At 45.7% G+C, this 14,029-nt stretch overlaps 1 protein-coding gene across 1 annotated transcript in view; it reads left to right on the top strand.

The window, feature by feature from the left end:
* The window catches only part of IntS11 (integrator complex subunit 11), a 107,457-nt gene that overhangs the window by 89,730 nt on the left and 3,698 nt on the right, over positions 1-14,029 (top strand). The window contains exon 13 of the mRNA XM_068356612.1: positions 6,331-6,454. Within this exon, the coding sequence (XP_068212713.1) occupies positions 6,331-6,454 (124 nt within the window). The remainder of the gene's footprint in view (positions 1-6,330; positions 6,455-14,029) is intronic.

Here is a 14,029-nt window from a genome sequence, read left to right as displayed (position 1 = left end):
GAAAGAATTTCTTTGAATAGTCTTCGTACGGTTTCAAAGATGAACTAACTTTTAGCTTATTTATGCTACGCAGTTTGCGCTCTATCGTTACGATAGAGAGAGAGAGAATCACGGTTTCACTTTGCAGAAAGAGTAAATCGATTCTGACGTTTTGTTCATTCTTCTTTCAAACTTAAATGTTTTATATACTATTTTAAAGGAACTTGTTAATTGAAAAACCTTTCAGGTTTTTTCCTTTGGTCAAATAACCTGTTTATTGACGAAAGGTAAGTGGGCTTTTCTTTTCGGTGCGAAATCAAGAGAGAGAGAGAGAGAGAGACGGAGAGGGGGAGAGGAAGAGAGAACGTTCCGATCTTTATTCTCGTCCCAAGCGAGTAACGTTGTTCACGAGTCAGTTAATACTCTCGTCCCTAGTCTCTGTACGGGGAGAAAGAATAAAACGTTTTTAGTTTTTATTCTCGTCCCAAGGCACTGTACGGTGAGAGATTGAAAACGTAGTTTTGAATGAACTAGTGTTTAGTCTCCTTCCCAGCCACTGATCTTTTTATCTTAATATATGTTTACTGTTTTTTGCTTGTATTAATGTGCTTACATTATACGACTTATTTCGCAATTATAACCATTTGATGAGGGTAGAATTGCGTGCTTCAGGTAGAAATCAGTTTTATTCATACCTAATGTGAATTGTTGAAAGATTCGATTTCAGTGAAGTAAGTGCAAAACAGAAAATCGTAGTGATAAAGTGATAATTGCGCAAAGTGTTATCAGTGTTGCGACCGAGGGTTTGTCTGTTCGTGCCTGTCGTTCGCCTAGTCCGAGACCTCTTGCAAGCTCCCAAGCCCAGGGGAGAAGTAATGTCGTACGACTTATGGGTTCGAGAGGACTTGATCAGCGAACAGACGTTCCCTCTATGGTTTCAGGCGTGTCTCATCAACACCGCCCCTACCATAAGACGAGCGAGACGTTTTTCTCCTCGTCATCCGAAGGCTTTTCGCGTAAGAAACCGTGGAGCAAGGTTTCGAGGCCCTTTAAGCGAAAGTCAGTCCTTTCAGGACAGGTCCAGCATCCTGGTTGTAACCATTAGGACAGCTCTGACCCTATGCAGTCATCGGAAGACTGCTCGCCGCCTAAACAAAAGCGTAACACAGGCTCCGAGAGTCTTATTGTAGGCAAGGTTTTGCAGTCACAGACGTTATCCTCGTCTCTTACCGCAACCATTCCCGTTGATCCTAAATGGGTTGTACGGCAAGACATGCAGAATAAGCTTGCCTCTCTTATGGAGGACTATTCTGTTGAGCAGGCTCACGATGATCCTCGCCGCTTAGCTGATCGAGATCCTGGCCGTCAGCCGCCCAAACGAGCCTTTGCTCGTCCTGTTGACATTGACGTTACAAAGTCACGTCAATCGTGTTTTGTAGAGCCTCACTCGATGCAGTCTCGTGTTGACTCTCAGCCGCTTGTGGACGTTCAGCCGCTGCCGCTTGCTCTTGTTGACGTTCAGGACGTTCACCAACCAGCATAGTTGACTTGTTTTGACGTTGAGCGTCAAGCACCGCAGTCAAGAGTTGTTTTGACTGCTCAGTCTAAGCAGTCAAGGCAGTCTCGAGTTGATGTCGAACGTCCTCCCGCACCTGTTGTTGTTACTGGTCAGTCCTTTAAGCAGTTACATGACATAGCGTCCTTGACTGCTACTGTTGCTCCTTTGCGTGTGGACTCTGCTTGTCAAGCATTGCCACCACGGCAGGTCTCTCCCTTGCTTGAGACTCGGCAATTGTCGGACAAGGTTCCTTCAGATGAGGAAGTTGCTGATCCCCCTCCTATTGATATTCCCTTGAGGACTCTGTCAGACGGAGAGCAGCCTAAAGCTGCTCAGCCCTCTATGGACTTTAAATAAATCATGCTGATTTTTAAGGATCTTTATCCGGATCTTTTTGTAACTGCTGCTCCTCGTTCGCCTAAACGTCAGAGTTTACACTAGGCCTAGCTACTTCGAAGCCGTTGTTTTACAAGCTAGTGCTCTCTCGCTCTTCTAAGAGAGCTTTACGTTTGCTAGGCGACTGGTTAATCACCAGGAGGAGTTTGGGGGAGACAGCCTTTGCTTTCCCTACTTTTAAGCTGGCTTATAGAGCGAGAGTCTGATATGACACGGGAGAAGTTCTCAGCTTGGGAGTTCCTGCCTCTGCCCAGATAGACTTCTCAAACCTCATAGACTCTCCCTGGCGCCTGGCCATGAGACGCTCCAAGATTTTATGGTCGACTTCAGAGCTAGACCATCTCCTGTTAGGAGTTTTTTTTTTTTTTCGAGCGTTTGAAGTTTTGCTGTACAATTATGTCATGCATAAACAAGGCTTTCAGGGATGGCTCCAATGATCTGACAGCCACGTTCTCTGCAGGAACAAGTCCCTCAGGGATGGCTCCAATGATCTGGCTGCCATGTTCACTGCAGGAGTACGTAAGAGGCAAGTGCGCTCAATGTGTTCATTGTCAAGACAAACTTCACGATGAAGTCTACCAGGCTGTCTTGACAGCATTAATGGAAGGCGGCTGGATGGTCTCTCTCGACCTTCAGGAGGCATACTTCCACATTCCTATACACCCGGATTCCCAACCGTTTCTGAGGTTTGTTTACAGGAATGTGGGGTACCAGTTTCGAGCCCTGTGCTTTGGCCTCAGTCCTGCTCCTCTCGTGTTTACGAGGCTCATGAGGAGTGTGGCAAAATCCCTCCATCTATCGGGGATCCGAGCCTCCCTGTACTTGGACGACTGGCTTCTCAGAGCATCGTCCAGTCTTCGCTGTCTGCAGGATCTACATTGGACGTTGAGTCTGGCCAGGGAGTTGGGACTTTTGGTCAACCTAAAAGTCCCAACTGATCCCATCCCAGATTATTCTATATTTGGGGATGGAGATTCGCAGTCCAGTTTTTTCGGGCTTTTCCGTCTGCCACCCGAATAGAACAAGCCCTGCTCGAAGTCCAACTAATGCTGAAAAGAGAACGTTTGTTCAGTCAGGAGTTGGTACAGTCTCGTAGGGACTCTCCCATCCCTGGAGCAGTTTGTCTCACTAGGGAGACTACACCTTCTGCCTCTCCGGTTCCATCTAGCCTCTCACTGGAACTAGGACAAGACGTTAGAGACGGTATCATTCCCAGTCTCCGAACCAGTAAAGGCATGCCTGAAATGGTGGGACAGCAATATCAGTCTGAGAGAGGGACTATCCCTAGCAGTCAAGAACCCAAACCACGTGTTGTTCTCAGACGCGTCGGATTTGGGTTGGGGTGCGACCCTGGACGGTCGGGAATGCTCGGGTCTGTGGACCTCAAGTCAGAAGAGCATGCACATCAACGGCAAGGAGCTATTAGCAGTCCACTTGGCCTTGATGATATTCGAAAGCTTTCTTCGAAACTAAGTGGTAGAGGTCAACTCAGACAACACCACAGCTTTGGCGTACATCTCCAAGCAAGGAGGCACACACTCCTTCACGCTGCTCGAGATCGCAAGGGACCTTCTCATATGGTCAAGAAATCGAGGCATCTCCCTGTTGACGAGATTCATCCAGGGGGACTTGAACGTCTTGGCAGACTGTCTCAGTCGGAGGGGTCAGGTGATACCCACGGAATGGACCCTCCACAAGGACGTGGGCAAGAGTCTTTGGGCTACTTGGGGTCAACCCACCATAGACCTCTTTGCCTCCTCGTTGACCAAAAGGTTACCAATCTATTGCTCTCCAGTCCTAGATACAGAAGCAATCCACATAGACGCGTTTCTATTGGATTGGTCTCTTCTGGACTTATATGCATTCCCACCATTCAAGATAGTCAACAAGGTACTGCAGAAGTTCGCCTCTCACGAAGGGACAAGGTTGACGTTGGTTGCTACCCTCTGGCCCGCGAGAGAGTGGTTCACCGAGGTACTTCAATGGCTGGTAGACTTTCCAAGAAGTCTTCCTCTAAGGGTAGATCTGTTACGTCAGCCCCACGTAAAGAATGTCCATCAAAGCCTCCCCGCTCTTCGTCTGACTTCCTTCAGACTATCGAAAGACTCTCAAGAGCTCGAGGCTTTTCGAAGGAGGCAGCCGGTGCGATTGCAAGAGCGAGGAGAGCTTCTACCATTAGAGTATACCAGTCGAAGTGGGAAGTCTTTCGAGACTGGTGCAAGTCACCATCTGTGTCCCCGTCCAGTACCTCTGTAGCCCAAATCGCAGATTTTCTTTTACATCTGAGAAAGGTTCGCTCCCTTTCAGCTCCCACGATTAAGGGCTACAGGAGCATGTTGGCTTCGGTCTTTCGACATAGAGGCTTAGATCTTTCCAACAATAAAGATCTCCAAGATCTCCTTAAGTCTTTCGAGACCTCTAAGGAACGTCGTTTGGCAACTCCTGGATGGAACTTAGACGTGGTCCTAAGGTTCCTCATGTCAGACAGGTTTGAGCCATTACATTCAGCCTCCCTGAAGGATCTCACCCTCAAGACACTTTTCCTAGTGTGCTTGGCTTCGGCTAAAAGGGTCAGTGAACTTCATGCCTTCAGTAAGAACATCGGCTTTTCTACAGAAAAAGCCACTTGTTCACTTCAACTTGGTTTCCTGGCCAAAAATGAGCTACCTTCTCGGCCTTGTCCTAAATCTTTTGATATTCCTTGCTTATCAGAGATCGTAGGCAACAAACTGGAAAGAGTATTATGTCCTGTTAGAGCTCTTAAGTTCTATTTAGCTCGTACTAAGTCATTACGAGGTAAATCTGAGGCATTATGGTGCTCAGTTAAGAAACCATCATTGCCTATGTCAAAGAATGCTTTGTCATATTTTATCAGATTTTTAATACGAGAAGCTCATTCTCACTTGAATGAGAAAGACCGATGTTTGCTTAAGGTTAAGACGCACGAAGTTAGAGCTATAGCAACCTCCGTGGCCTTCAAGCAAAATAGATCTCTGCAAAGTATTATGGACGCGACTTTTTAGAGAAGCAAGACAGTGTTCGCGTCATTTTACTTAAAAGATGTCCAGACTCTTTACGAGGACTGCTACACACTGGGTCCATTCGTTGCAGCGAGTGCAGTAGTGGGTGAGGGTTCTACCACTACACTTCCCTAATTCCAATATCCTTTTAATCTGTCTCTTGAAATGTTTTTAATATTGTTTTATGGGTTGTTCGGAAGGCTAAGAAGCCTTTCGCATCCTGGTTGATTTGGCGGGTGGTCAAAGTCATTTCTTGAGAGCGCCCAGATTAGGGGTTTGATGAGGTCCTGTTGTATGGGTTGCAACCCTTGATACTTCAGCTCCTGGGAGTCTTTCAGCATCCTAAGAGGATCGCTGGGCTCCGTGAGGAATACAGACTTACAAGGCAGAGTAATCGTCTAAGTCAACTTCCTTACCAGGTACCTATATATTTTGGTTTTGTTATATTGATAACTGTCAAAATGAAAAAACTCTTAGCTTATACGCTGTAAACTTAATTAACTCTGGTCTCTACCCACCGCCTTGGGTGTGAATCAGCTATTATATATTCACCGGCTAAGTTGAATATTTAAAAATGATATTTTAATTATAAAATAAATTTTATGAATATACTTACAGCGGGATGAGAAAAATTGGGTCTGTTTACATGTATATGCGGTATCTGGCCGATAGTTGGCGCTAGTGGGCACACCCGCAACCTTCATAGCGATCGCTCGCGAGTTTTTGTGTGTTTTTCAAAAATTTATTTTATAATTAAAATATCATTTTAATTTTTTTACTCAGTGCATTGTGATGGGGAGTGGACGTTATATTGTAATACATGAGTATGACACCAAAACCCAGAATATAGTGAGGATACAATATTACTTCAAAAGCCATAGAGGCATTGGCTAGAGGTTATACATTGTAGCTAAAACATTAGTGTTTCCATTTGTTAGGCTTCACTCATAGAAAGGAGATTTCTTTAAACAGCCTCCTTTTCCTGTCTTTCTGCTCTTTTAAAAACAGTTAAAAAGTTAGGATAAGACAGTGGGGATTAAGAGAATACATAGAGGGTTTTCTCATTTGCTTTTAACCACCAATAATGAGGCAATTTGAGTTTTGTTTGAAAGCCCATGAAGTCAAAGAATACCGTACCTGAAATATTGAATGAAATTAAGTTCTTTATAGGCTTATTATTTGAATGTTTTTGAGTTATGTTTGATTACTTTTGAATTCTTTGAGTCAATAAGTTGGGATATTAATTATTTTCATTAAATTTTGAGTGGTTATTGAATCTACATGTATACGATTTAATAGATTGTAAGTCAAATCTATACTGTATTTCATAAGCCTCAGCTGATGCTGACTGTTACATTTATACATTGTGTATTACAGGAAGTTAGGAGCATCACAAGTACAGGCAGTGAATGAATATCAGCTGTCAGTAGCAGACACTGTATGCATCAATGTGCAAGATGATGAACCCACTAAAACTGTTTTCATATCTTGGACACATCAGGTTTGTAATAAGGTTTTCATGATAATATATGATTACTTTTAATGCAAAAGAGTTTGAAGGGAACACTGTTATGAATCTCTAATAATGTGTTTGTTCCTAGTGTATACAAAACTTGTCTTAGAATAGGGAATGTTAACGACAGATGACGAGAGCAATTGAGTAGCCCTGCCCACTCGTCTGTAAAAGACTTCACTTTTGTATACAGATGTACTGTTGCATTCTATTCGAGACAGTCTATCATTTTTCTCATGCCTTATAGTTTGAATGTTAAGTCTTGCTTCATGTTAATGATGGAAAGAAGAAGGAATTTGCTTGTTAGTGAAATGATGAACATTCATTCGTTTATAACTTAAGGGGTGATAGATACACACTCACTTTATTTTTTTATTGATACAAACCTTTTGCATACTTGGGCAAGATAGCAAGAGCGTTCAAATAGCTTTGCCCTTTCTCCTATCAAAGACTCTTCAGGGATACAAACCTTTCGTATACACATAGGAAAGATAGTAAGAGCATTTGAATAGCTTTGCCCTCTCTTCTGTCAAAGACTTCACTTTTGTCTACAGCCACAATGGGCAGATGTACTGTTCCATTCTTTTCAAGACAGAATAACATTTTCCTCATGCCTTTTAGTTAGTATGGTTAAGTTTTGCTTCATGTTAATGAAACAAAGCAGTAAATTTCATGTGGATGAAAGGTTGGACACTCTAGGTCTATAACTGAAATGTGCAATAGATACATATTCACTTTATTTTTACGGGCATGATTGTTCTCAATTATCTCCATATGGCAATACCCCGCCATATCACGGTTCACCTGTTGCAGCCTCAGTAGATTGTGGTTTTTTATTGATATGTAAAGCTATATCGTGGACTCCGATGAGCTATACCAACACGAGTCCTTTGAAATTAAACTTCCCACCTTAACTGCCCCTCTCGCTTCCGCTCGCCACCTGTCATTAACCACTATGTTAACGTTTTCAAGAACTGATCCAGCTCCGCTGAAGACATTTCCTGTTTTAAATGGCTCAGGTTTTATAGCTAGGAAAAATATATACCTTATTTCCCATATAATAAGACGCACCTTTTTTCCTGAAAAATGCCACCAAAAATCACCTTGCATCTTAACACTTAAAATAAAGTTGTATAGGGGAGTTTGTCAACCCTCAAACACCCAGCTAATGACATATACAAGTATACTCACCAGACATAAAATTTAAACCTACAATTATCATTCATATGTACTAAATAGATTCATTTTTATATTGCACTTAGTTTAATGAAGTACAGTAGCAAGTTATTTGTTTGTTTTGGCAATTTCAGCTGATCACTAGCATTTCCCGTTATACAAGCAAACATGCCAACTAGTGGTCTCCTAGCAGACGATGCTATGACATATTAGTTGTTTATTATGCAGTTAACCGAAATAATACAAACGGACAGTTGCTGAATACGACCTTAGAAAAAACACTCGCTGTTAGTTGAGTGCAGTGTTACCAAGTTAGCAGAAAAGTAACTAGACCTAGAGTCACATACAGTAGCAGAACTATGCCACCTATGGTAATTTCTAGAGACTTTTTATCAATAATCAAGCATGTGCAAAAATGTATAGGCGTCGTGAAGAATTTGGGAAATATTACTGGAATTTTACTTCTTTACCAAAATTTGATTAAGAACAATTGCCAACACTGCTTCCACGTAAACAACACTTGAAACACTAAATGTGTTTGTGGTGGCAACTGCGAATGGTTTAGTTTTTTTTTTTATATGAATTTATTGTCAAATTGGGATAACTTGCCTCCAGCTGATTAATATTGATTTAAACATTTCATAATACACCCAAAATATGAAAATTTACTGTGCCAGACAAGAATCTCTCTAGAGTCTATAACTAGGAATTACTGCTAAGATATTATATAATCCTCAATTTCTTTTTTTTTTTCCCAAAAAAACTGCTTTTATGAATAGAACTTACCTGGCAGTTATATATATATATAGCTGAGTCTCTGACTGCGGCAGAATTTAATTGAAAATCACGGCAACCGCCTTGTGGTGGTTGTGTGGTTAGATGGTTAACAACCCTTACAGGGTGGTACTTGGAATCATTCCCATTTTCTGTTCCTCAGATTATCTCTGCCGGCCGGATCGACAACATCGTTGGTCCGCCTTTCAGAGTTTTTCGGATCGCTTTCCCTTCATCGCCTTTTTGGACTTCGTTTTTGGTGAAGTACACTGTGTTGGGATTTGGCAATCGTGTTATTTTGTTTTTTTGTCTTTTTTCCTTTATTATCATGAGTGAGAAAATTCATTATCGTGTTTGTGCGAATGATATTTGCAAGGTGAGGTTGCCGAAACTTTCGGTTGACCCTCACACTATCTGTATGGGTTGCAGGGGGTTTGAATGTGCTTTAGATAATAAGTGCAAGGAATGCGAGGTTTTAAGTGATAATGATTGGTTAGCTATGCAGCGCTATGTGCGCAAACTCGAGATTGATAGAGTTAGAAGAGTTAAATCAAAGTCAAAGTCTGCTAGTGAGCCTAGCTTAGATTTATCTATTGACCCTTTGCTTGTAACCCCTTTGGAAGGTATTCCTTCCCCAAATGTAGTGACTCCTGCCCCTTCTACAGGACCTGTGCCTACGGATGACCCTGGGTATGCTAAATTAGCTGCTGAATTGGAGGCCATTAAAGCACAGTTGGAGGCCTTTAAAGGTAAGGGTGTTGGTGAAATTAGTGCTTGTGAAAGTGCAGTGGAGGTGGCGACTGATCGAATCTGTCATACCCCTAGGTCTAGACCTCTACCAAGCTCCCAGGACCAAGGGAGAAGGTACGTCGAAAGCCGAAAGGGGGGTGAGAGGTGCTTATCCTCGGTCAGTCGTCGCCTCAGACAGTCCTGTTGCGATCTCCCAGGCTGCTCTTGACCGCCGTAGGAAAGGCGTGTCGGATACGTTTGTGTCTTCGCCTGATCGTTCTCCCAGACATAATTGGCGTTACGAATCAAGACCAATGAAGAGAGGGTGGAACCGGGACGTGCAGTCTCGTTCTCCCTCTCCCGGTTCGAGTAGCAGAGACCCTGATCCTTCGGAAGACGATTTTGATGTTCCTGTTAAAAGGGCGAAACAGAGAGTCCTTAGCCCAGTTAATCCTGCTAGACTCCCTGCTGCTTCTGCCAGCGCTCCCAGTCAAGCCGTACGACAACTGCCGTCTTCGGCACCGCGAGAGCCAGCGGAGGTGGCTAAAGCTTTCATGGTTGTTATGCAGGAACAACTTTCATCGTTAGTTAAAGCTTTCAGCCACCCTTCTCAGTCCGTCAGACGTAAGGACGTCTCTTTGCCTGTTAAGAGATCTTCTTCTAAGAGAGATTTTAGTATCTCTCCCAAGAAACCTCTGCGCACTTCGTCGGCCGTACGACAACGTCCACCCTCTTCATCGGCACGCTGCCAGGAATTTCCTTTCCCCCCCCTCCCGCCGCCAGGACGATACTGCCTCTCGTTCTCGGCGCCGTGACGATTCCGTTTCCCTTTCGAAACGCCTGGACGTTACTGCCTCGTTTCTTAGGAAACAGGATGAATGCAGTCTGCATTTTCAAGGCGACGGCAGCCTGCATCTTCAGGACGCTTCCGTTTCTCGTCATCGTGACGATACTGCCTCTCGTCATTGTGACGATACCGCTGCTCGTCATCGTGACGATACCGCCTCTCGCCGACTGGATGTTAGCGGCGCTCGGCGCCAGGATTCAGACAGCTCTCGCTGCCAGACTGCTGGCAGCCCAACTCTTCGGGATGTTATCCTTGAGCAGGACCTCGAAGATATTTCGGAAGAGGAAGAAAAACCTGCTGACTCTTCTAGCGATTACAAGGTTCTTTCTCGCTCTCTTTTGGAACTTTATGGGGAGGAATTTCAACCTTCGGCCCCTCGTTCTCCTCAGTCTCAATTTACGAGGAAGAAAGCTACTAAGTCTTCGGCCTTCATCAAAATGAAACTTTCAATTTCGGCCAGGAAAGCTCTCGCTAAGGTGGATGATTGGATGAAGGAACAGAGACAAGCTGTCAAGACCACCTTTTCTTTTCCACCATCTCGGCTCGCTTCCAAGGCCGGTATGTGGTATGAGACAGGGGAACCTTTGGGGTTAGGAGTGCCTGCCTCCTCCCAAGGTGACTTCTCGGCTCTTGTGGACTCGGCAAGAAGGCATGCTTTAAACTCTGCCAAGGTGATGTGGTCCATGTCGGAGCTTGATCACCTCGTCAAGGGAATTTTCAGGGTTTTTGAGGTTTTCAGCTTCCTGGACTGGTCTCTCGGGACTCTGGCCAGGAAGTCTGAACTCCTGGAGGACACGAAGGACCTGACGAGTATCATGTCCTGCATGGACAAAGCTCTAAGGGATGGAGCTAATGAATTGGCTTCCCTTTTCTCAGCAGGGGTCTTAAAGAAGAGGGCCCTTTTGTGCTCCTTCACCTCTAGATCTGTGACTGTTGCCCAGAAGTCGGAGCTGCTTTACGCCCTTTTTTCTCGTCATCTTTTTCCTGAAGCTCTGGTCAGAGATATCTCCCTTTCTCTGGCTCAGAAGGCTACTCAGGACCTTTTGTCTCGGTCGGCTAGAAAGACCTTACCTGTTGCTCCTGCTCCTCTGAAGAAGGAGGAGAAGAAGTTTCAACAGCCCTTTCGGGGCAGGATCTCCTCGAGAGCGGATTTTAGGGGGAGAAGACAAGAGTCAGGGCCAAGGACCAGCAGGGGTGCGTTTAGGCCCCGGTCCAAAAAATGAGATGGAAGTCCTCCAGACACCAGTAGGGGCAAGACTGTCTCGTTTTTGGCAGTCTTGGGAAAGGAGAGGGGCGGACACCTGGTTCCTCTCAGTCGTCAAGGAAGGTTACAAGATCCCCTTTTTAAAGAAACCACCTCTCTCAGACTCTCCCCTGGCCTTAGTGGCTCAGTACACCGACGCGGGGAAACGAGAGGCTCTTCTGGAGCTAGTCGACCAGATGTTGGTCAAGGGAGCAATAGAGCCAGTTCAAGACCTTGCCTCACCAGGCTTTTACAATCGCCTGTTTCTGGTTCCCAAGAACTCAGGTGGATGGAGACCAGTCCTAGATGTCAGCTCTCTGAACGCCTTCGTGGAGAAAACAAAGTTCTCCATGGAGACGACTCAGTCAGTGCTGGCTGCAGTTCGTCCGGGAGACTGGATGGTTTCTCTCGACCTGCAGGACGCTTATTTTCACGTCCCCATTCATCCGTCTTCGAGGAGATATCTGAGGTTTGTGTTCCAGGGCAAGTGCTTCCAGTTCAGGGCACTTTGCTTCGGTCTCAGCACAGCTCCCCAAGTCTTCACCAGACTTATGGCGAATGTGGCAGGCTGGTTACACCAGGAGGGGATAAGGGTCTCCTATCTAGACGACTGGCTGATCCGGTCACAGTCGAAAGAGAAATGTCTGGAGGACCTAATCAAAACTTATACGATCACTCAGGACCTGGGACTCATCGTCAACTGGGGGAAGTCTCAGACCGAGCCGAATCAGACTATTCTCTATTTGGGGATAGTTCTGAATTCAGTTCTTTTTCAGGCTTCTCCCTCCCAGGAGAGGCAGACCAGGTGCCTGGACAAAGTCAAAGACTTTTTGAGGAAGCAGGAATGCTCAGCGAAGGAGTGGATGAGTCTGCTGGAAACTCTATCCTCCCTGGAGCAGTTTGTCCCTTTGGGGAGACTGCACCTAAGGCCTCTGCAACACTTCCTCGCAAGGGTTTGGAACAGAAAGATCCGGGAGGACACTTTTTCTTTTCCCATTCCGACAGAGATCAAGGATCTTTTGATGTGGTGGCTGGACCCAGCTCTGTTGGGAAAAGGGATCTCCTTGTTCAAGAAGAACCCCGACCTAGTGTTATTCTCAGACGCGTCCGAGTCAGGCTGGGGAGCAACACTAGGGAACAAAGAGGTCTCAGGTATTTGGGAAGGGAGTCAGGTCAGTTGGCATATCAACTGGAAGGAATTGATGGCCATTTTGTTAGGGCTCAAGGCCTTCAAAACCTCGGTCTCGGGAAAGACTGTGGAGATCAATTCCGACAACACCACAGCTCTCGCGTACATAAGGAAGCAAGGGGGAACTCACTCCCTCTCCCTGTTCTCAACTGCGAGAGAGCTTCTCCTCTGGGCGAACGAGAACGAGACCCAGCTGTTGACAAGGTTTGTTCAAGGGCAGAGAAACATCAGGGCAGACATGCTCAGCAGGAGGGGACAGGTCCTTCCTACAGAGTGGGCTCTCAACTCACATGTCTGTCGGAGCCTCTGGAAGTTGTGGGGCAGACCAGTAATAGACCTTTTCGCCTCCGGTCTAAACAAGAGGATCCCCAACTACTGCTCCCTAGTCCCGGACGAGGAAGCTGTTGCAGTGGACGCCTTCTTGATGGATTGGACGGGGCTGGACATGTATGCCTTTCCCCCGTTCAAGATCATCAATCTGGTTGTCAGGAAGTTCGCTCTCCTCGATTCGGGACGAATGACCCTAGTGGCTCCATTCTGGCCTGCGAGGGAATGGTTCACCGAAGTGGTAGGGTTACTGATGGACTTTCCAAGAGGACTCCCGGCAAGTCCAGATCTTTTCAGACAACCCCACTTCGAGAGATTTCACCAAAACCCCCTCGCTCTCAATCTGACTGCCTTCAGACTGTCGAGAAGCTCGTTAGATCTCGAGGCTTTTCGGCCCAAGCGGCGAAAGCTATTGCCAGGGCAAGGAGGATCTCTTCACAAAGAGTCTACCAGTCAAAGTGGGAGACCTTTAGAGCTTGGTGCAGGAGGCGCAAGGTTTCCTCGTCCTCTACCTCTCTGAGCCAGATTGCAGACTTTCTTTTGTACCTCAGGCAGGATGCTAAGCTGGCTGTATCTACCATTAAAGGATACAGGAGCATGCTCTCAACCGTCTTTAGGCATAGAGGCTTAGAGTTATCTCAGAATAAGGACTTGCAGGACCTCATTAGGTCTTTTGAGACAACGAAGCAGGTGCACTTAAGGCCCCCATCTTGGAACCTGGATGTGGTGCTTAAGTTTTTGTGCTCCAGGAAGTTTGAGCCTATCTCGCAAGCTTCTCTGCGAGATGTGACTAAGAAAACCCTCTTCCTTTTGTCTCTAGCGACTGCCAGGAGGATCAGCGAGGTCCAGGCAATCGAGAAGCGTGTAGGCTTCACCCTAAATGGAGCGGTTTGTTCCTTGAGGTTCGACTTTCTCGCCAAGAATGAGAACCCTTCGAAACCCTGGCCTAGGACTTTTGAAGTCCCTATCCTCACGAATCTAGTAGGTCAGGAACAGGAAAGCCTCCTCTGCCCGGTTAAGGCTCTCAAGGCTTATTTGGCCCACACTAAGAGCGTGAGGGGTGCTTCCAACTCCTTATGGTGTTCAGTGAAGGATCCTCAAAAACCCCTGTCAAAGAACGCTTTGTCCTTTTTCCTGAGGGAAACTATTAGGGAAGCCCACCTCTTTTGTGAGGAAGAAAACTTTGCCCTGTTAAAAGTACGGGCTCACGAAGTAAGGGCCATTGCTGCTTCGCTGGCATACCGGGAAAATATGTCAGTTAAGCAGATCATGGACGCA

Source organism: Palaemon carinicauda, chromosome 32 (genome assembly GCF_036898095.1).
Source record: "Palaemon carinicauda isolate YSFRI2023 chromosome 32, ASM3689809v2, whole genome shotgun sequence".
NCBI lineage: Eukaryota > Metazoa > Arthropoda > Malacostraca > Decapoda > Palaemonidae > Palaemon > Palaemon carinicauda.
This window is presented reverse-complemented; position numbering and strand designations above follow the sequence as displayed.